This window comes from Petromyzon marinus, chromosome 55, assembly GCF_048934315.1.
Source record: "Petromyzon marinus isolate PM22_M1 ecotype Great Lakes invasive population chromosome 55, UKy_Petmar_22M1.pri1.0, whole genome shotgun sequence".
NCBI lineage: Eukaryota > Metazoa > Chordata > Hyperoartia > Petromyzontiformes > Petromyzontidae > Petromyzon > Petromyzon marinus.
The window spans coordinates 10,120,768-10,143,223 of record NC_133721.1 but is presented as its reverse complement, the minus strand read 5'-3'; the positions used below and the strand labels follow the sequence as shown (position 1 = coordinate 10,143,223).

The 22,456-nt window shown below is 50.9% G+C and overlaps 1 protein-coding gene across 1 annotated transcript in view; it reads right to left on the bottom strand.

Moving 5' to 3' along the window:
* Positions 1-22,256, bottom strand: part of LOC116954613 (uncharacterized) — a 28,527-nt gene extending 6,271 nt beyond the window's left edge. The window contains exon 1 of the mRNA XM_032975272.2: positions 19,355-22,256. Coding sequence (XP_032831163.2) covers positions 19,355-21,077 — 1,723 coding nt within the window. The 5' untranslated portion in view covers positions 21,078-22,256. The remainder of the gene's footprint in view (positions 1-19,354) is intronic.
* Positions 22,257-22,456: the final 200 nt, after the last annotated feature.

The following is a 22,456-nucleotide window of genomic DNA, read 5'->3' as shown; positions in this document are numbered from 1 at the left end:
AGCGAAACGTCGCAGTGCCTACTCAATTCAGTAAATGTTTGTGGATTTACTCTCCAACACACCCCGGTGGCTGAAGTGGTAAACCCATTGGTCGTTTTGTTTGCGTGACAAATCCCTTACCGATTGGCCGTTGTCCGGGCAGTGGAGGGTTCACGACACAACATTCATACTTACGCGATCTAACCCACAAACAAATGAAAAAAAAAAACCTTTAGCACTAATGATATCGGTTCGCGAAAGCCTGCTACGTGTTTAAAAAAAAATATAAGTTCACGTTACCGTTCACGACTTTTGCCCTAAAATTGACCCACTCACCCCACTCTCCCTTCTCCTGTGACGCCGCTGCTGTGGCGAGTTTGCCCCGAGCGAGGCTGCACTTGACCGCAAATCTGAACGTCGCTGGAACGTTAATTTGTCATCCGTCCGTCGTTACGATTTCCCCCGAAGCCTCTTAAGACTTCAAGGAAGGGAGGGGGGGGGGAGTAATAGAACGCGAATTATAACAAAGTCGCGAAATATCAGACGACGCAATCGGTCAATAATAAAAATATAAACGCCTCCAACGTAATAACTGCACAAAAGTGCGTGCACGTAAATATATATCTAACAAAAAATAGGAGCCGTTTCGGGCACTGAACAAGGTTCAATTCCCGAAACGTCGCACGTTACAGAGACCGTTTAATTCCATTTCAGGGCCCAAACCTGTGCTGTGGACAGATCTGCCGAGGGTTCTCGTTCGCGTTCGATCGTTTTCGCTTCACTCTCTGAACCCCTCCATCCGTTCACGCCGTGCCGCTCGCCGTCACGTCGCTTGTTCACCATACTTCACCACGCTGGTCGGCGCGGGTTGGGCGGGTGGTTCTGCCGCCACCAGCCCGCCGGGCGTCGGACGCTTGCGAGCGAATCGAACTCGGGTCGTGACTGCAATATGGGCTCCCCGTGCGTAACGCGAGCGCCACCGCTCCCCAGGTTCCGATAGCCGCGTGCGCGCGTTACGAACCCGCCACCCCCCACCGCCTCGCTCCCTGGGGTCCCGAGTCCGTCTACAGCTTACAGCGCTCTATCCAAACACGCGCAGTGAGGATTTTTCTTGAACCGGTCCCGGACCTCCTACCTAGGTCGACTCGGCATCAACTGAGCAGCTGGTTGCGGTGTGTGTACTAAGCGTAGCCCCTGGGGAGACAAAGGCGGCACGGCGTGGCGCTGGCCACTCGCCAGTGCCGCCCTTCACAGGTGCTGCTGCTACTCGCTCACAGCACTTGCCCCAACAGTCTGTTAAGCCTATCCGGGGGAGAGTGTCTTTATATTGGTTGTTTGTGACCACACACAAAAGGTATGTGACACACACACAGAGACAAAGGTTCCCCCCGCGTGCAGCCTTACTAGACTGTCGGGGCAAGTGCAGTTAGCGAGCGCACACAAACTTAAATACGTAGAGACACGCGCATGCACGCACGTGTCGGTGTAGACTGTTGTGCGCAGGGGAGAACACGACAAGGCAATGTGGCGTTGATACAGAAGCACGCCGCACGACCTATTAAGGTACACACATATAACAATAATGTACATATGAGCGCGCATAAATACATACGTACACACATGTACAGCATACGCAGGTACACTCATACAGTATAGCATTCGCCCCGTATGACGTTATAGACTGTTGGGGCTGACTGCGCGTGGGTATGGTGTGGTCTAAACAACGCCGGGCCGCCTTTGTCTCCCACAATTCACCAAAGTTTGACACACAGCCCGCCTGGTTCATGTAATCACGAACGCCTCCTGACGTTAGCCGTGGCCAGGAATAGTTAGGAGCGGTGCGCCAACCACTGCACCACCGCTCTTCGAACACAAAGACAGAGTTTCCCCACACCCCTCCGCGTATAGCCTCAACCGACTGTTGGGGCAAGTGCAGCATAAAAATCGGGCACGGCACACGAGGGGGTTGGGGTGGGCAACACCGCGCCCGGCCGCCTTTGTCTCACCAGCGGCGATGTTCGCACATCGCACCACGGTGCTCAATTGAGGCCGAGTCGACCTAGGGGAGGCACAGGACCGCGTGCGCGCGCACACACGGACACATGTTTGGGTTTATTGAGGCCACATTGCTGTGATCTTCTTAAAGTATTTCACGGGTGGGAATTTCAGAAAGTTTTACGTAGGCGGGGGAAACGTTATGAATTATTAAGTAATTTGTTTAAATAAATTATGTTATCGAGGCTTACCAACTTGCTTGCCTTAATGTATATATGTTAAGATTAAGTATTTCAACCCTTTTTCCGGATTCTAGGATGCAAATCTTTAGCATGCATCTCTAAGTTAAAATGCTTAAGATTTGAAAGTTAAATTTTGATTTAAAGCTTTCGTGACTGCAGGGATTCATATTCTTGGTTCTTTCGGTAAAGTCACGTAGAAGGGAAACAATAAAATAATAAAAAATATAAAACAATAAAATTCTCACGACGCTTCGCCACTTTTTTCAAACTTTCTGAAAGTTTGAAAAAGTTTTCATGATTTTCAAATGAGGTTTTAAATGCGTCGATTTCCGAGGTGCCGTGATTTTGCGGCCCATTATTCTACAAATGAACATTGTCATTTTTCTTCTCGAGTTATAAATGTATCGACTTCACCAAGATGTGAACACAATCTCAGTTCTCTTGCTCTTCTAGAACATCATTAGAATGTACATCAGTCACTCAGCTCTCTATCCCTTCTAGAACATCACTAGAGTTGTACATCAGTCACTCAGCTCTCTATCCCTTCTAGAGCATCACTAGAGTTGTACATCAGTCACTCAGCTCTCTAGCCCTTCTAGAGCATCACTAGAGTTGTACATCAGCCACTCAGCTCTCTATCCCTTCTAGAGCATCACTAGAGTTGTACATCAGCCACTCAGCTCTCGAGCCCTTCTAGAACATCACTAAAATGTACATTAGTTACTCAGCTCTCTATCCCTTCTAGAACATAATTAGAATGTACATCAGTCACTCAGCTCTCTATCCCTTCTAGAACATCACTAGAATGTACATCAGTTACTCAGCTCTCTATCCCTTCTAGAACATCACTAGAGTTCTACATCAGTCACTCAGCTCTCTATCCCTTCTAGAACATCACTAGAATGTACATTAGTTACTCAGCTCTCTATCCCTTCTAGAACATAATTAGAATGTGCATCAGTCACTCTATCCCTTCTAGAACACTCATTACCAACAATGTCCTTTTAGAGTATATAAAGTTGATACCACTCTTTAGAAAGTCGACATTGATTTGTTTTTTATGGATGGACTTAACCCTCCGCCCTCGTCGCGGGAATATGAAATTCCCCACCGCTGCCTCGAGGTTGTAAACGGGACAGGAGCGCTGCTCAGCGCTCGCTCAAGGCATCAACATTCGCGGTTCTTGTGCGGTTATTTTGGCCATACTTCACCACGCCGGTCCATGCAGAGAGTATGTTCTCAGGAGCACACAGAGTGAAGTCCAGCAGCTGCGAGCACCGGCCACCCATGGTGCCGATCGCCCATCCGAGTACTATCCAGGCTCAACCCCTGCTTCGATGTCCCTTTGACAGACTGCAGGGGCAAGTGCACCGAGCGAACACTCACGAAGGCCGGAACGGCACACGAGGGGGTGGGGGGGGGGGAGGGTTGTGGGCCAGCACCACGCTCGGCCGCCTTTGTCTCCCCACTGCCGATGCTCGCACAGTGCACCAGGTTCTCATGTTAGGGCCCAGTCGATCTAGAAGTGGGCCAGGACCGGCTCAGATAATTGGTGGAATCGCACTCGAGTCTCTACCAACGCGCTCCCCAATATGCGATTCATAGATCGATACGCGCGCGCCATAGATCGATACGTGGCGACGGACACATAACGGAGCCGTACGCGCTCGCATCAACGGACGAAGGCGAGACGAAATCGATACGCACGTACTTTTGTATACGTACCGACAGTTGCGATTGGAGTATCGAATCAATCAACGAACGTCGATGAATCAGTATATATACGTATCGATACGTACATCGCACGCATGTATGTGTGTGTGTGTATATATACGTGAAATTAAATACTCACATTATTGTAACTCATCGATACATGCGCAGATCCCGATGCGCTAACGAACCCTTACACATGTACATACAACAAATCAACTGATACACACACACACACCAACGAATACGTACGCGCGAATGTGCGTACGTATATAAAAACAAATCCGATACGCGCATCGAGTAAGCGCACAACATACCCTATGCGTGCAGATCGATCGATCGATCCGTATACTACATGCGTGTAGTGATTGGTGTAGCATGCGTCTGATAAACGAGTGCAGATGATACGTAGTATATATGTGCACACCCACGGGTGTGTATACACACTCGCAGAGTGGTACCGATATATATACGGTAGTCGTAATGTTGATAACCACGTGAAGTTAAGTTTGTTGTCGTTTGTCACCCCGGGGGTGTCCAGCGTGCGCCGCTTAAACTGCGTCCTCTTCGAGTTGAGAGGATTCCTCCACACAGCACACAGGGGGCATCGTGGGTGAGTGGGTGGGTGAGTGGGTGGGTGAGTGAGTGGGTGAGTGACTGGATGGGTGAGTGAGTGGGTGGGTGATCGAGTTGAGAGAGGATTCCTCCACACAGCATACAGGGGGCATCGTGGGTGAGTGGGTGGGTGGGTGAGTGGGTGAGTGAGTGGGTGAGTGACTGGATGGGTGAGTGAGTGGGTGGGTGATCGAGTTGAGAGAGGATTCCTCCACACAGCACACAGGGGGCATCGTGGGTGAGTGGGTGGGTGAGCGGGTGGGCGAGTGGGTGGGCGGGTGAGTGAGTGAGTGAGGGGGTGGGTGAGTGGGTGGGTGAGTGAGTGAGTGTGGGGGTGGGTGAGTGAGTGGGTGAGTGAGTGAGTGAGTGTGGGGGTGGGTGAGTGAGTGGGTGAGTGAGTGAGTGAGTGTGGGGGTGAGTTAGTGGATGGGTGAGTGAGTGGGTGGGTGATCGAGTTGAGAGAGGATTCCTCCATACAGCACACCAGGGGCATCGTGGGTGGGTGGGTTAGTGAGTGAGTGTGGGTGGGTGAGTGGGTGGGCGAGTGAGTGGGTGAGTGAGTGGGTGAGTGAGTGGATGGGTGAGTGAGTGGGTGGGTGATCGAGTTGAGAGAGGATTCCTCCATACAGCACATATGGGGCATCGTGGGTGCATAGGTGGGTGAGTGTGTGGGTGGGTGAGTATGTTGTTGCGGGGTGAGTTGGTGAGTGGGTGAGTTGGTGGGTGGGTGAGTGTGTGTTGTTGCGGGTTGAGTTGGTAAGTGAGTGAGTCAGTGGGTGAGTGATCAAGTTGAAAGATGATTCCTCCACACAGCACAGAGGGGGCATCGTGGGTGAGTGGGTGGATGAATAAGTGAGCGAGTTGGTGAGTGGGTGGGTGAGTGAGTGAGTGGGTGGGTGAGCGAGTGGGTGGGTGGGTTAGTGAGTGTGAAGGTCAGTTAGTAGGTGAGTAGGCGAGTTAGTAGTTGAGTAGGTGAGTAGGTGAGTAAGTGGGTGAGTCGGTGAATGGCGGTTGAGTGTGGGTAGGTTAATGAGTTAGGTATGTGAATAGGTGAGTGAGTAGGTGAGTGAGTAGGTAAATGAGTGGAAAGGTGAGTGGGTCGGTGAGTGAATAGATAAGCGAGTGGGTCGGTGAGTGAATAGATATGTAAGTGGGGAGGTGAGTAAGTAGACCACCGAGTAGATACATTCGTGGTAGGTGAGTGAATGAGCGAGGTGAGTAAGTAGTCGTGGAACCCCAATACGTACACACGTACACGCGTACCAGTGATACACGCGTACCAGTGATACACGCGTACCAGTGATACACGCGTACCAGTGATACACGCGTACCAGTGATACACGCGTACCAGTGATACACGGACATGTGCCAACAACTCCGCGTGAATCTGATACGTACAGACCCATTGGGTATGGAAGGTCAAATGCGTAATGCGGTGGTACATAACACCACCAGTGTAGCCTCGACAGATTGTCGGGGCAAGTGCTGTTAGCGAGCACCTATTAAGGCAGACACGACCAGCACCACGCCAGGCCGCCTGTGTGCGTCCCGAGTTGCGATGGTTTACACACCGCACCGCAGGCAACTCATTCGAGGCCGAGTCTACCTAAGGCAGGCCCAGAACCTGGTGGCCGTGAGCAGGAATCGAACTCGGGAGCGCCGGGATTCGTAGCGCAGCGCGCTAACCGCTGCGCCACCGCTCCCCAAGGTTTAACAAAAAAAAACCCACACACACAAACATGCGAACTGGCAAGTACCAGGTGATACTTGAAAGGCCGTGGCCATGCGCTGCTTTGCATCGCTGTGCACAGGGCCGGGTTGGTTGGGCTAACGCGAGATAGGCACGGCCACGGTTACCCGCACACTCGATGCGTTTCGCGTACTCATTACGCACGCTAACGCGTGTACCCGGTAGTCCTTCACCTGGGGGTGCACCAAAACCCCCCACCCCCCCCCCCTCCTCCCCCGGGGGTAGCGAGACACGGCCAGATATTTGTGCCGTTGTTTAGAGAATGTTAATCACCGAAGAGGCAAATTAAGCAAGGGGAAAGTTTACTTTGTTTCACGAAACCCCACTGCGTCGCTGCTCTGAATTGTAAATGCTGTGGCTTTGCTATCCAACACACAACCGGTTAGCGCTGTACCAGTGACGAATTGGCAGCACGTTCCGTTCACGCCGATTGGCCGTGTCGGGTGGTGGCGGGTTTAACGACACATTTATATTTTTTTACGCGCTCTAACCCACCCGCCCCCCCCCCTTCAAAACAACTAATATTATGGATATTCGTCGCATGAATGTTAATGCGTATATATGGATTAATGAACACCCCCCCCGCCTCACGTTGTGCAAGAGCAGCGCACAAGATTTGTCCTCCACTTGTCCACAAATCTGGCCGTGCGCCTGATGAAGCTCGTTGTAATTTGCCGGCCAAACGTCGGAGCTCAAGACTTGCAAACGCTGTGGCTCTGGCTCTCCAACTCACGACCGGTTAGTGCTATACTAAGTGACGAATTGGCAGCACGTTCTGTTTACGTGACCGCCCTTACCGGTTGGCCGTGTCGGGTGGTGGCGGGTTTAAACGCCTGTGTTATGGACAACCCCTATGTATTTAATCTTCATCTGAAGCTTTCGTGACTGCAGTAATCCACTCTTCGGTTCTTTTCGGCTCAGCCGATCATTATTATTTTTTTCCGCCCGAGGACGATTGCTTGTGTTGAGATCGAAACGTCGTGATATTTTATTTTGTTTTATTTTTCTGCCTACGTGACTTTACCGAGAGAACCAAAGAGTACCCCCATGTATTTATCAACATTTTACTTTTTTTCTTTATAACGACTGAGCACACAAGGCTGCAGTGAAGATTAAAACAACTGGCCTATTCTCATTCTACGTGGTGACTTTACCGAAAGAACCAAATAAAGCTTTAAATCGAAATTTAACTGACCTATACGTACGGCCGATACACGCACGCGCACCGATCGATACGTACGTACGTACACACACGCACGCGTGGAACATTTGCGATCTCGGCAAAACTCGTACTCAATGGATAGGTATGTGAAATGAAAAACATCAATTGATACACACGCGTGTACAACCCCGATAACGGACGCGGGGTTGCGATATGCACGCGCCTGCATACCGATTGATGCATGCATGCATGCATACGCGCTATATATGTGTACACACACGCACACTACATAACAGACGTGTCCGTCAGTGGATACACGCGAGAAAAAACTGCCGATACGTGCGCGTGTCTAAAGCGACTAATGTGCGTGCGTCCGATACGCACGCTAATTGGTGCGTAAAGGCGTCTACGATCCGTACGAACTGGCATCACTTGATACGTGCGAATACCATTGACACGTGCCTCGTGGGTACATTGATAAATACGCGCGGATCCAACACGCAACACACATTACCCAACAAAATATACAGGCGTTCGCATATCGTCGAGTACATACAAACACTATTTTATACGTCTGTACAAACGACTACTTTTCGACCACGTGGACTGCTATCGTCGACTCCTGATGATAATAATCTCACAAAAAGTGGGTACCGATTTTATCGACCACAAAAAATTGAAGATGATTGGCCCAAGTAATTTGAAAGGGGCACATTTCTCTGTGCGTGGCTGCGGAGAACAGCATGATGATTGTTCAATTGATTTATTGGTTGATTGATTTATTGGTGGGCGATACGAAGTGCCGAGTGCCAGCCCAATGGAGGGACGTGCACCCGGGGAGCACTCCACGGGGAGACGGAGCGATAAATTGGAGGAGCCTTCATCTAACAGTGGATTGATCGTGGCTATTGATGTTGATGGTTGTTGTTTGAAGAGAGCCACAAACATCGTGAAGCATTCACGTCGAGTAAATTCGCGGCGTGGTGGTGATGATATAATGGTGGTGGCGAGGAGGATTATGGTACTGATAATGATGTTGATGGTAGTGGTGGTGATGGTGTTGATGATATTGGTGATGGTGATGATGTTGATAGTAGTGGTGATGGTGGTGATAATAGTGAGTGATGGTGGTTGTTACGATCGTATTGTTGACAATCACGACGACGGTGATGATGATAATTATGGTTATTATAATCATAAATGATAGAGCAATATGATGATTATGGTGGTGATGGTGGCGATGACGACGTTGACAATTCTGATCGCTATCATTTTAAAGCCGTTTAAAGCCCAGCTCGGCTCGAGACGGTCAACGCAACGTCAGCTCCGAGTCTCCGTTCCCCTCTGTAACGTGATGGGGAGGCGGGGGGGGGGGGTCAGGAGAACACCCGTTTAACGTTCATCCGACGTTGAGAGCGAAACTTTCGTGCAAAAGTTGCATTTGGAATTCTGGACACCCTCCTCTCTCGATGGTTATTGTTTCCCCTTCTAACGTGACTTTACCGAAACAACCAAGAATATGAATAGGTACTACTTTTATCTTTTAGCGAGCGTGCAAAGATGGTGTGCATTTTATTGGTGGTAGTGGGTAACTTAAACTTTGAGTAATCGTAGCATAAACTATTACATTAATAATGCGCGCACGCGTGTGTGTGTATTGTGGGGAGCGGTAGTGCAGCGGTTAGCGTGCTGCGCTACGAACCTGGCGACCCGGGTTCGATTCCTGTACACGGCCAACAACGGTGACGATTATCTGTACGGGACCTGAGCCTCCCCTAGGTCGACTCAGCCTCAAATTGGTACCTGGTGCGGTGTGCCTTTATTAGGTGCTCGCTAACAGCACTTGCCCCAACAGTCTGTTAAGGCTATACGGAGGATCTTAGTCTTTGTACTAATTGTAACGCTTGGAACCAAACGTATGGGAGAGAGAGAGATGGAGAGGTAGAGATGAGATGGATCGAGAGAAAGAGGAGCACGTGGATCAGAGAAGACGCACAGCAGGTCAATGTCATCATTCGATCCGTGGAGAAGAGTCAGGACGCGTCACGGCAAAAAGGAGGTGGTGGTGGTGGTGGAGGTGGTGGTGGTGGTGGTGGTGGTGGTGATGGAGTTGGTAGAGGTGGTAGAGGAGGAGGTGGTGGTGGTGGTGGTGGGGTGGTGGAGGTGGTGGTGGTGGTGGGGGTGGTGGAGGAGGTGGTAGAGGTGGTGGAGGTGGTGGAGTTGGTAGAGGTGGTAGAGGAGGAGGTGGTGGTGGAGTTGGTAAAGGTGGTAGAGGAGATGGTGGTGGTGGTGGTGGTGACGTCAGGTGGTGGTGGAGGTGGTGACGTCAGGTGGTGGTGCTGGCGGAACGCTTCCTCGCAAGGTCGTGAGAGGTGGCGACAGAGGAAAGGGGGGAGGGGGGGAGACCTTCATCCAGCAGTGGATTAAGCGCGGCTCATGCCGCCGCTGCTGATGCCGATGATTCCTACATACCCCTGCCTATATACTGTACATACACTCGTTTAACAAATTGCCCTTATCACTTTCAGTAAAGCCTGCGACACCACGACAACGATGTTGTCTCTCCCAGACGAGGTGCCCTCCAAGATGCTTGCCCCGAGGGCCGCCTTTTAAAGTCGCCTCGCTTTTGAGAAAACGAGGAGGAACAATCGCGCTCACGCATGGACTCTGCGGGGACCCACAAGTTTACGACAATATCAACACCACGACAGCAATTATATCACAACAACAACAACATAACGCCACGACTCCAGTCTTGAGTAGATTGAGTGAAGGTGGGGGGGTGGTAATGGTGGTGGTGGTGGTGAGGCCTTATCAGGTGGGACGACCAGAGCGGGGAGGAGGAGGGATACATTACAAAGTCAAATAAATGACAGTGGATCACGTTAACAATGCCAGAATATACTTCATAATATAGTTTCAGATAATGTAGACCCTTTTAGCGCTGGTTTTTATTTGCTGTTGCTGTGTCTCTCTCTGTCTCTCTCTCGCCATATATTGTTTCAATAAAAAAAAATTGTTTCCCTTTTACGTGACTTTACCGAAAGAACCAAGAATATGAATCCCTGCAGTCACGAAAGCTTTAAATCAAATTTTAAAAGTAGTACCTCTTCGTGAGATTTCGAAACTCAAAAGCGGTTGTCCTGCACAGAAACGTACAAAACCCCGGTATCGTAATGTGGAATTTCCAGAAATACTTTAGACACGGAAAAAAATATAACCAAGTCCACAGGTTTAACAAAACTATTGGGGTTGTCCAACTCCCTTAGCTTGATTTTGTTTATACAATTAAATCAAAACTCTTACACATCTTAATGGGATCATGGCGCCATTGATGGACATTCCACGTTCGCCTGACGGGAGCGAGTCGAGCCACAGGACACAGTGGGCACGTGATTTTGAGTACCCACGCTGTATGGATGATGATGATTGATGCTGCTGATGATGATGAATTCGATACTCGTGGTGATGGTTGTTAAGTGGGGGAAATATGATGATGATGGTTGGTATTATAAACATCTGCAATAAGTCACAATTACGATAGTCATCTATACGGTATGCAACGTAACGTTATTCGTTTTGCCGATACGATTTCAAGCGCATTTAAATAACAAATTCAGTTTTAGCGGGAGATCTCTAATTATTGGTACGAAGACAAAGATCCTTCCCCCCCTCCCGTATAGCTTTAACAGACTATTGGGGCAAGTGCTGTTAGCGAGCACCTTTAAACAAACACACACACGAACAGTTAAACCTGCCGGTGGGGGTTTCCTGCTTTCTATCGGCTTTATCGTCACACCCCTTCCCGGCGGCAGGCGAATTACTCTGTTCACCGCTGAGTGCTGAGCGCGATTGCAGAAATCTAGACGGAGCCCTCCTGCCCTTGTGAGCGACGCCAATCACACTCCGAGCGCTCCTCTCAGCTTTGGGTGGATAAAACTGCAACTATTTTGGGGGTTCTCCGATTCCGATAATTATTAGCGGATTTTTATTGTTTCAATTTTCAGCTCTCCAGAACATCAATAGAATGTACATCAGTCACTCAGCTCTCTATCCCTTCTAGAGCATCACTAGAGTTGTACATCAGTCACTCAGCTCTCTATCCCTTCTAGAGCATCACTAGAGTTGTACATCAGTCACTCAGCTCTCTAGCCCTTATAGAGCATCACTAGAATGTGCATCAGTCACTCAGCTCTCTAGCTCTTCTAGAACATTACTAGAATGTACATCAGTCACTCAGCTCTCTAGCTCTTCTAGAACATCACTAGAGTTGTACATCAGTCACTCAGCTCTCTATCCCTTCTAGAGCATCACTAGAGTTGTACATCAGTCACTCAGCTCTCTATCCCTTCTAGAACATCACTAGAGTTGTACATCAGTCACTCAGCTCTCTATCCCTTCTAGAACATCACTAGAATGTGCATCAGTCACTCAGCTCTCTAGCTCTTCTATAACATAACGAGAATTTATTCTAGATATTCAAATGAGTAATGGGACTGGCCCCTTCAATTAGTGGTGGAAATTTCATATTCAAATGGCTGGAAAAAGTATCTGTCATATACGTACATTTACTGTGTGAATGTACATGTAAATAAGAAAATATAAGTGATCATAAACAACCTCAATGATCGTCATCATCCTATTTCTAAAGCCATTATAACAACCACCACACCATCACCACCACTATCATCACGCCCATCACAATCCCGTTGTGCCCATGGTAACATCGTCGTCAATGACGACCATCACCCACATCACGTAAACCTTTGTGCTTTAAACGGTCGATAAAATTGGTACCATTTTGTTTAGAAATCAACAGTGGGTACACGTGGGTCGTTGTGTAGGTAGGTAGGCAGACAGATACGCAACGGAGGTAGTAGTTTAGACCAATGGGCCGATCCAATGTAATTTACAAACAAAATTATATATCGAAAATAAGACAGCGTACGATGTACAGATGCGTCGAGTCGTATTGTGTTACTGTGAGAATGCTCAGTAAATTTAGGAGGGGAGCGGTGGCGCAGCGGTTAGCGCATCATGGCCATGGGTTCCAGACGATATTCGCGAGCGCGGTCAACATCAGTGGCGAATGATACCAGAAACTATTTTTTTTGTTTAAACGCCCTTCCCCCCCCTCTCTCCATTAGAGCGCATTGACCAGCGTGGTGAAGTATGGTCAACCCCCCCCCCCCACTCCCCCGCTCGACAGAGCGTAGAAAGTGAGGCATTCATCCAGCAGTGGATTTACAAAAAGTCTGGAAATGAAAACAAGATTATTGCCTGTGATATAGGTAAACTTTTTTCCTACGCTGTACATATGAATCTTACGTCCATCAACGAATATATACTTGTAGAATAATGTAACAGGCACGTAGTGTTTACGATGTCACTATAAAGCATATGTTTGAGGCAATATAAAACTAGGTCATGAAGATGAATACATGTTGACTGCGTATACGCATATACATATACACAAAGACAAAGATCGCTCCCGTATAGCCTTTGACAGACATTTGGGGCAAGTGCTGTTAGCGAGCGCCAATGAAGGCCGGCACGGCACACGGTGGGGCAGATGGCCAGCACCACGCCCGGCCGCCTTTGTCTCCCTCAACGGCGATCTTTACACATCGCATCGGGAAATCATCTGAGTCGACACACACGCACAGGCGCAATTAAACTACTACACGTATGACTACTAAAAAGGTACAAAAATTTAAAGTTGAGCAAGTATGTAAACCCTCTACAAAGCTTAACATTTCGCAGTGGTTGCACATGTAAGAATGCGCGCGCGCGTAAACTTCCACGCAATTACGGGCAACTAACTTCCATCGGGGTCAATCCACGACTCGCCTATAACCACGACCGCGTATCGGCCCGTTTGATTGGACGTTAGCCATTTAACCATACTTCACCACTCTGGTCACTGGATGCGGGGCTGACGAACGTGGTGCTCCGGTTACATCGCTCGCCACTGGCGCGGACCGTGAGCGGGAATCGAACCGAGGTCACAGTATTCGTGGCTCGATGTGCCAGCTGCAATACCACGTGTCGGTGAACGTGGGGGGGGGTGACACCGGTCATGGGCCTCTCTCCCCCCTGGGTCGACTCGGCCTTGAATGTTTACACCCCCTCCCACCCCACACACCCGCTGCGATGTGTAAGCATCGCCGACGGGGAGACAAAGGCGGCCGGGCGTGGTGCTGGCCACCCGTCTCCTCGTGCGCCTTGCCGGCCCCCTTCGCACTGCTGCTGCTACTGACCAACGCAGCCCGTTTGGGTGTCTACACGGAGGATCTTTGGCTACGTGCGCGCCTATGTATGTACTTGTTTGAGTAAATGTGCGCTTGTGTGTGTAGATGTCCGTTTGTGTGCGCGCGCGCGCATCTATGTATTTGCAAAACGTGTGCATTGTTAGTGTGCGTGTGTGCGTGCATGTGTACGACAGGTGTGCGCACACACACACACACACCAGGCGCGTATACACAACGTACGCTGTTGTGTTACATGTGTGTATCTTTGTGTCAGCTTCAATTCGGGTTAATTGTGTAAACACGCGTGTGTGTGTGTGTGTGCGTACGTGTGGGTGCAAAAAATTGTGTATGCGTAAAAAGTCTGCATGTATACGTGTTTGAATGTGTGTGTGTGTTAGTAACTGTTTGTTTTTGCTAGTAACTGTGTTTTTGTTAGTAACTGTGTGTGTGTTTGTTAGTAACTGTGTGTGTGTGTTTGTTAGTAACTGTGTGTGTGTTTGTTAGTAACTGTGTGTGTTTGTTAGTAACTGTGTGTGTGTTTGTTAGTAACTGTGTGTGTTTGTTAGTAACTGTGTGTGTGTTTGTTAGTAACTGCGTGTGTGTGTGTTTGAGACGTGGGGAGCGGTGGTGTAGCGGTTAGCGCACTGCCCCACGAACACGGCCACCCGAATTCGATTCCCGCTCGCGGCAAACACCGTTTGACGAGTATCTGAACCGGTCCTGGGACTGCCCGTAGGTCGACTCAGCCTTGAATGAGTGCCCTATTTGCGATGCGTAAAAACAAAATTTAACTTCGCCACAGGAGAGACAAAGACGGTCGGGCGTGGTTACCGTCCAACCCACCCTCTCGTGTACCCGGTGCCGCCCTTAATAGGTTGCTCGCTGACAGCACTTGCACAAACAGTCTGTCCCGTTTCTCCCACCGACCTCAACCCGTTTCGATTTCACTGCCGCTGCAACGAACGCGTCTCAGACCGAGCACGCTTTGAGTCGTCCCGGTGGTTTGCTCGACCCAACCCCTCAGTGGACGATGGAGCGGATTCGGCGAAGGTTCGGGCACAGGTTCCCAAAGCTGCGCCGAGCCGCTGATGCGAACCGTGGCGCGGAAACGAACTTAAGTCGAGAGGCGGTGTGCGCTAATCGCTGTCGTTCGTGATTTACCCTCCTTAAATCTACGTAACTAAGTCCTTCGATACGACTGTAATTTTAATTGGTGTTATTATTGTTAATAAGATCATGAATTAAGCCGCCTTGACTCGTGCTCAGATGTGTATATGTGATGATATATAATAAAAAAAAAATTATACACTAGTGTGCAACTACGTATGTGTTTGTGCGTGATATCAGTGTATGGGGGAGCGGTGGGTGTAGCGGTTAGCGCGCTGCGCTACCCACACTCATGACGAGTATCTGTGCCTCCCCTAGGTCGAATCAGCCTTAAATGAGGACTGGATGCGGTTTGTAAAATATCAGTACTGGGGAAAGAAAGGCGGCCAGTCGTAGGTGGTAGCCGCCTAGCCACTAGTCCACCCTTGCCAGCCTCAATTGGTGCTCGCTAACAGCACTTGCCCCAACAGCATGTTAAAGGCTACAAGGGGGATCTTTCTCTTTGCTATTCCTATGCGTGTATATTTATATTTTCAACGCCGTAGTCATATGTGATTCGATAAAACAAAAAAAACATGCTAAGGATATTAATTTAAAACTTTATATTAAAAAAAAAGTAATTATATTTACAGCTCTGTAGCCGTTCTAGAACACCATTCAAATCAGTCAATCCACTGCTGGATGAATGCCTGTCCACACGCAGGTCAGCGTGTGCATGTATATGTACACATACATGTATATACATGCATGTATATATATTCGCATGCATAAAGTTACATATACACACAGATATGTACATCATACAATAACCATACACGTGCACTCGTAAATATAAATATTTCCTTCATTTATATATGTACACACGTGTAGATCATACGTATCTGAATTCATAATTTTATATATATACACACCTACATGTACGCATGTGTACATTGATGTACACAGGCACACGCTCGTACGTATAGCGCACTCACAGCGATGCGTTTATATTAACACGAAACTATAAATAGTTGTTTTATATTTTTAAAGGGATAAGACCCACTGAGATGTATAGCGCTGTTGCAAAAGCGACCTGGGACTATCGCAAATGATGATAGCACCTCGACGCAAGTGGGCTTATTATCAGCAGCATCATCATCATCACGTGGAAATTTATAGCAGCCAAATTACTCGCATGAAAAAAAAACGCGTTATGTTGAGAGAGACGCGCAAACTACAAATATACAGCAGCAGGCATCAGGGTCGGTATCGAAACCACGACCTCGTGTATACCAGGGCGAGGTAGTTAACATCTCCTAGCCACTGCGCCAGCGCTCACCACACCTATACCACACATGCACGCACAATTATACATTACATTCACTAGCATAATGACCATTAATTCACGGACGTCAGTTTTACCTTATGCATCAAAGTTTATAATATACATACACACGCGTTATACATACCCATAACCTGTAAGGATTGAATGTATCCAACATTATTTAAATAACTGCCCCTTGTATGATGATTTTCCTATTAAATACAGTGGAGGGGCCAATGGCGCTTTTTATCGGCTTCATCGTCCCACTCCCGCCACGGGAGGCGAATTACTCGGTTAGCCGTCGGCGCTGGGGGCACGCGACGAGCCCCTCCTGCCCTGCGAGTGACGCCAATCACACTGCGCTGCGGTATAAAACTAGGACTATTTTGATTCTCCGATTTCTCGAGACTCGGCTACGATTGTGCCAATGTTTAGCTCTCTCTCTCTCTCTAACACCTTCTAGAACATCACTAGAAATCGCATCGGTCACTCAGCTCTCTAGACCTTATAGAAGATCGTCAGAATGTACATCGGTGAACCCTTTAACATCTCCAGAAAAAAAATTGAATGTAGATCTATCACTAAAGTTGCCATGTATTATGCGAGTATGCATGTGTGTGTATAGGTGTCTTACGTGAGTACTTGTGTGAGTGAATGTATGCACGGGTAATGGATCGGTGCAGCGGGTTGCACGCCGCGCTATGCACCCGGCGATCAGAGTTGGATTCCCGTTCACGGCCAACACCAGTGCCGGTTATATAGATCTCTGTGCGAGTCTGTGAGTCTCTGTGCGAGTCTGTGTCTCTGTGCGAGTCTGTGTCTCTGTGCGAGTCTGTGAGTCTCTGTGCGAGTCTGTGAGTCTCTGTGCGAGTCTGTGAGTCTCTGTGCGAGTCTGTGAGTCTCTGTGCGAGTCTGTGAGTCTCTGTGCGAGTCTGTGAGTCTCTGTGCGAGTCTGTGAGTATCTGTGCGAGTCTGTGAGTCTCTGTGCGAGTCTGTGAGGCTCTGTGCGGGTCTGCGAGTCTCTGTGCGAGTCTGTGGCCCTCTGTGTGCGAGTCTGTGAGTCTCTGCGCGAGTCTGTGAGTCTCTGCGCGCGTCTGTGAGTCTCTGCGCGAGTCTGTGAGTCTCTGCGCGAGTCTGTGAGTCTCTGCGCGAGTCTGTGAGTCTCTGTGCGAGTCTGTGAGTCTCTGTGCGAGTCTGTGAGTCTCTGTGCGAGTCTGTGAGTCTCTGTGCGAGTCTGTGAGTCTCTGTGCGAGTCTGTGGCTGTCTCTGTGCGAGTCTGTGGCTGTCTCTGTGCGAGTCTGTCACTCTCTCTGTGCGAGTCTGTGAGTCTCTGTGCGAGTCTGTGAGTCTATGTGCGAGTCTGTGAGTCTCTGTGCGAGTCTGTGAGTCTCTGTGCGAGTCTGCGAGTTTCTGTGCGAGTCTGTGAGCCTCTGTGCGAGTCTGTGGCTCTCTCTTTGCGAGTCTGTGACTCTCTCTCTGTGCGAGTCTGTGACTCTCTCTCTGTGCGAGTCTGTGACCCTCTCTCTGTGCGAGTCTGTGGCCCTCTGTCCGGGTCTGTGTCTCTCTGTGCGAGTCTGTGAGTCTCTGTGCGAGTCTGTGAGTCTCTGTGTGCGAGTCTGTGGCTCTCTCTCTCTCTGTGCGAGTCTGTGGCCCTCTGTCCGGGTCTGTGTCTCTCTGTGCGAGTCCGTGAGTCTCTGTGCGAGTCTGTAGCCCTCTATCTGTCCTGGTCTGTGTGTGTCTCCCTCTCTCTGAGCGAGTCTGTGTCTCTCTCTGTGCGAGTCTGTGAGGCTCTCTCTGTACGAGTCTGTGAGTCTCTGTGCGAGTCTGTGTTTCTCTCTGTGCGAGTCTGTGTCTCTCTCTGTGCGAATCTGTGGCTCTCTCTCTGTGTGCGAGTCTGTGGCCCTCTCTCTGTGCGCGTCTGTGGCCCTCTCTGTGCGAGTCTGTGACTCTCTCTGTGCGAGTCTGCGGCCCTGTCTCTCTCTCTGTGCGAGTCTGTGAGTCTCCCTCTGTACGAGTCTGTGAGTCTCTGTGCGAGTCTGTGGCTCTTACTGTGCGAGTCTGTGGCCCCTCTCTCTGTGCGAGTCTGTGGCCCCTCTCTCTGTGCGAGTCTGTGGCTCTCCGCCAGAGGAGTCGAGTCGCGTTGTGAGTCTCTACGAGTACTTAACGCATTTTTAAACGGCAACTGAAATAACCCAGGCGGCATAGCAGTGGAGCGTTACGCTTCGTCAGGCGCTTGGGGTGATGATGGTGGTGGATGTGTTGAAAAGGTAAAGGGTTTAACGTGAAACAAAACTTTAACAGCTACTGGACCGTAATCCGGCCCCGCCTGTCAACGCTTTGCGTATATCCGAGTGCGTTCACGTTTCCAAAGCGCTTGTGCCATGCTAGGTGCACTATGAGGCCGTCACGGGCAGTGTGGAAGGCTGGCATACTGGCAGAAGGTGGTCACGGGGACACACCCACGTGCCATGGGTTGACTGCTGTGCCAGGCTAGGTGCAGGAGTTCACGGGCAAAGACGTAGGTACCATGGGTTGACAGATCGCTAGGAAAAGTGCTCTCCATACACATAAAGACAAAGATCCTCCTTATAGCTTTACGCTAATGTTGGAGCAAGTGCTGTTCGCGAGCAGCATCTAATAAAGTATGTTGAACTTCTTTCGCACCGTACGTAGCCGACTGTGCTAAGCAGAGGTGCCGGTTGAAGGAGGCCAAACTAAACACAACGTACAGCAGATCTCAAGAAATTAGTTTTTTTTTGTAAAGGCCCACACAAGGCACTTTCGAACGTTAAAGACAATTATCCACTGTATAGCACTTAAGACTGTTGAGGCCACACACATACAAAGACAAAGATCCCCCGTATAGCCTGTAACAGACTGTAGGGGCAAGTGCTATTAGCGAGCACCGATAAAGGCCGGCACGGCACACGAGGGGGTGGGTGATCAACACCACGCCCGGCCGCCTTTGTCTCCCCGCTGGCGATGTTTACACACCGCACCAGGTACTCATTTGAGGCCGAGTCGACCTAGGGGAGGCCCAGGACAGGTTCAGCTAATCGTCACCGGTGCTGGCCGTGAGCCGGAATCGAACCCGGGTCGCCGGGTTCGTAGCGTAGCGCGCTAACCGCTACACCACCGCTCCCCGCTCACACACACACACGCACACACACACACACATCTAGGTGCATACGCGTACATGTAAACACAAGGAAATCCCACACGCATGTGCTCTCCACTCACCGTTAAGCCCAGATGTCTGATAGTGCTGGGTCAGGCCGTGGAGGCGTCTTTGACCCAAATCCATGCCGCTCACTTGATTCTCAATCGCTCCGCTCACCAACGCAGCACCACCACCACCTCCACCACCACCACCAGCAGCAGCACCACCACCACCACCAGCAGCAGCAGCAACAGCAGCTGCACCAGCTCCCACGGGTAGATACATACTGATCATCTCCCCGAGGTCTCCCGGACACGCCTGTCCTGCCGCCATAGCACTCCCAAGCAGCGATCTTTGCTGCTGCTGCTGCTGTTGATGCTGTTGATGCTGCTGCTGCTGCTGATGCTGGTGTTGCTGGTGCTGCTGATGCTGCTGTTGCTGGTGGTGGTGCTGATGGTGCTGGTGGTGGACGGGCGTTGACGATGGACTCGACTCCGACTTGATCCCGCTCACGCCTCCTCCGCCCTGCTGAGCCGCCACGCTCGATGCCGGCCCCGTCGATGCCCCCGAAGACGCCGCCGCCGCTTGCGCAGCCGCCGAAGGCGTTGATCCGGCAGACGACGACGACGAGGAGGAAGACGACGACGACGAGGACGACGAGGAGGCGGAGGATGCCGCAGCCGCGGCCGCGGCCGCGACCGCCGCAACAGCTGACGCCGCGCCGCTTGCTCCTCCACCACCCCCACCTCCACCGCCGCCACCGCCCAGCGTGGCCGTCTGGCCGTACGCTGCGGCCGCTGCGCTCATCCCGTACGCGGCTGCCACGGCGGCCCCGTTCATGTAGCCGTGGGCGGCCGCCGCCGCCGCGGCCACGGCGTTGGCGTGGTGCGAGTGTCCGGCGTGGTGCGAGTGGCCGTGGTGGTGGTGGTACGGGAGTCCCGCCATCTCGTAGCGCGACGGGTGATGGGGGTGCGCCGGGTGATGGGGGTGCGCCGGGTGATGGGGGTGCGCCGGGTGATGCAGGGGCGACTGGTGGTGGTGGTGGTGGTGCGCAGGGTGGTGCGGGTGCGCCGGGTGATGGTGCGGGTGGTGGCCCATGGTCTGCCCGACGGGGCTGTGCGCACCACCTACGCTGCCGTGACTGTAGCCGGCCGCCGCCGCCACGCTCAGCTGATCCTGCATGAGCGTCGCTGCGTAGCCGCTGCCCGGCCAGCCGTTGACAGCCGCCTGGTATGCGGCACCGTCCACCATGGCGCCGCGATGCGAGGACATGCCCGAGCCCGAGCCCACGGGGCTGTTGCTGTTCACCGACACGCCGCCGGACCCCAGGAGGCCCGCGGGCAGAGAGTACTTGTCCTTCTTCAGGAGGGTTTTGGTCTTGCGGCGCGGTCGGTACTTGTAGTCGGGGTGCTCCTTCATGTGCAGGGCGCGCAGCCGCTTGGCCTCGTCGATGAAGGGCCTCTTCTCGGCCTCGGTGAGGAGCTTCCACTCGGCGCCGAGACGCTTGGAGATCTCAGAGTTGTGCATCTTGGGGTTCTCCTGGGCCATCTTCCTCCGCTGGCCTCGCGACCACACCATGAAGGCGTTCATGGGCCGCTTGACGCGGTCGTTGCACATCTGCTGACTCTGTTGCCCGCCAACCTTGCCCGCTTGTCCACCACCTCCACCGACGCCACCACCGCCACCGCCACCTCCTCCACCAACGCCACCTCCTCCGATGATGAGAGAGGAGTTCGCGGACAGACTGCCGTGAGTCTGAGCCACGTGCTGCTTGAGGTCGCTCTCGAGCATGCTGTACATCATCGTGGCGACGGGGGGCGAAGTCGTTTAAGACTCACTCGAATGTCTGCTTCTGAAGACGACCACGATGTTGTAGTTGTTGCTGTTGTTGTTGTTGTGTTGCTGATGCTTTCTTTCTTGCCGATGCCTGCACGGAGAGCGGTTCGATTCGGAGGTAGGGCGTGAAGAAAAAAGCGTGGTTGTTCGAGGCGATGATGATCGCCGTCTGTGTTAGAGAGTTCCGACAACGCACAGCCAAGCTGGCAAAGGTGACGGTGACGCTGCTGCTGTTGTTGTTGTTGTTTTCGGAGCTACCCTCAACGATGGCGACCGTGCCGAGCCGTTTATCCGTGATCCTGCGCAACAACTAAAAAGTAATTAAAAATAAATCGGAGTTTTGGTTACTCCTCGCGATCGATAAGCGCGACCCCCTAAAATAATCGAGAGACGATTTGTCGTCGTTCTTATACTCCGACTAACTAACTACCTCCTGACATGGAGAATTCGTCGATTCTGAACGAACGCGAACTACAGTAAGGATCTACAAACAACAACAGCAATGACAAAACGAGAGTGGGAGATAAAGCGACCCCTGTAGTTAGGCGAAATTAATTTATTCTTTTGTAACCGATTCCACGTTCTTCCTTTTGTTTTGCTATTCTGAGGGCGAAATTACTACAACCGCGTCTCCCCTCCCCCCCCAACACACACCGCACACACACACACACCGCACACTCCCTCCACTAATAAATATAATTACTCTTATTATTATCCAAATCTTCAATAGCTTCCACAGCAATGAGATTCTATACAACTATCGGTCAAGTTTCAGCCCGTGAGAGAAAGGCGATAACGCTCCGACGAACGATTCCGTACAGCAACACCAACGAGAGAGAGAGAGAGAAAAAATCCAGAATCTACTCAAATCTACTTCTACGTTACCAACTTACGCATCACTACCGCCGTTGTAAACTAACGAACTCGACTACCGTGCAAGGGACTCCTGCCATATAACTAAGGGCGAGAGGCGATATGCAACTCTCCTCCACCTCCTATGAATACACAGAGAGAGAGAGAGAGAGCGAGTGAGTGAGTGTGCGCGCGCGTGTGTGTGTGTGCGTGCGCGCGCGAGTGAGTGGGTGAATGAATGGGGACAGCGCCTGGCATAGCGAGGAGTTGAAGGCAAGTCGGAATTTTTTTTTACGGGAAATAATTAAATAAATAAGTTGCCTCGGTGGGGGGGGGGGGTGTGTGGGATGGTGGGTGGGGTTGGTGGGTGGGGTGGGTGTTGGGGGTGGAGAGAATGAGCGAGAGAGGGGGGGAGGATAGGTGGGATGGTGGGTTGGGTTGGGTTGCGTTGGTTGCGTTGGTTGGTCTCTTACAATGTCAAGGCACCGCCCATC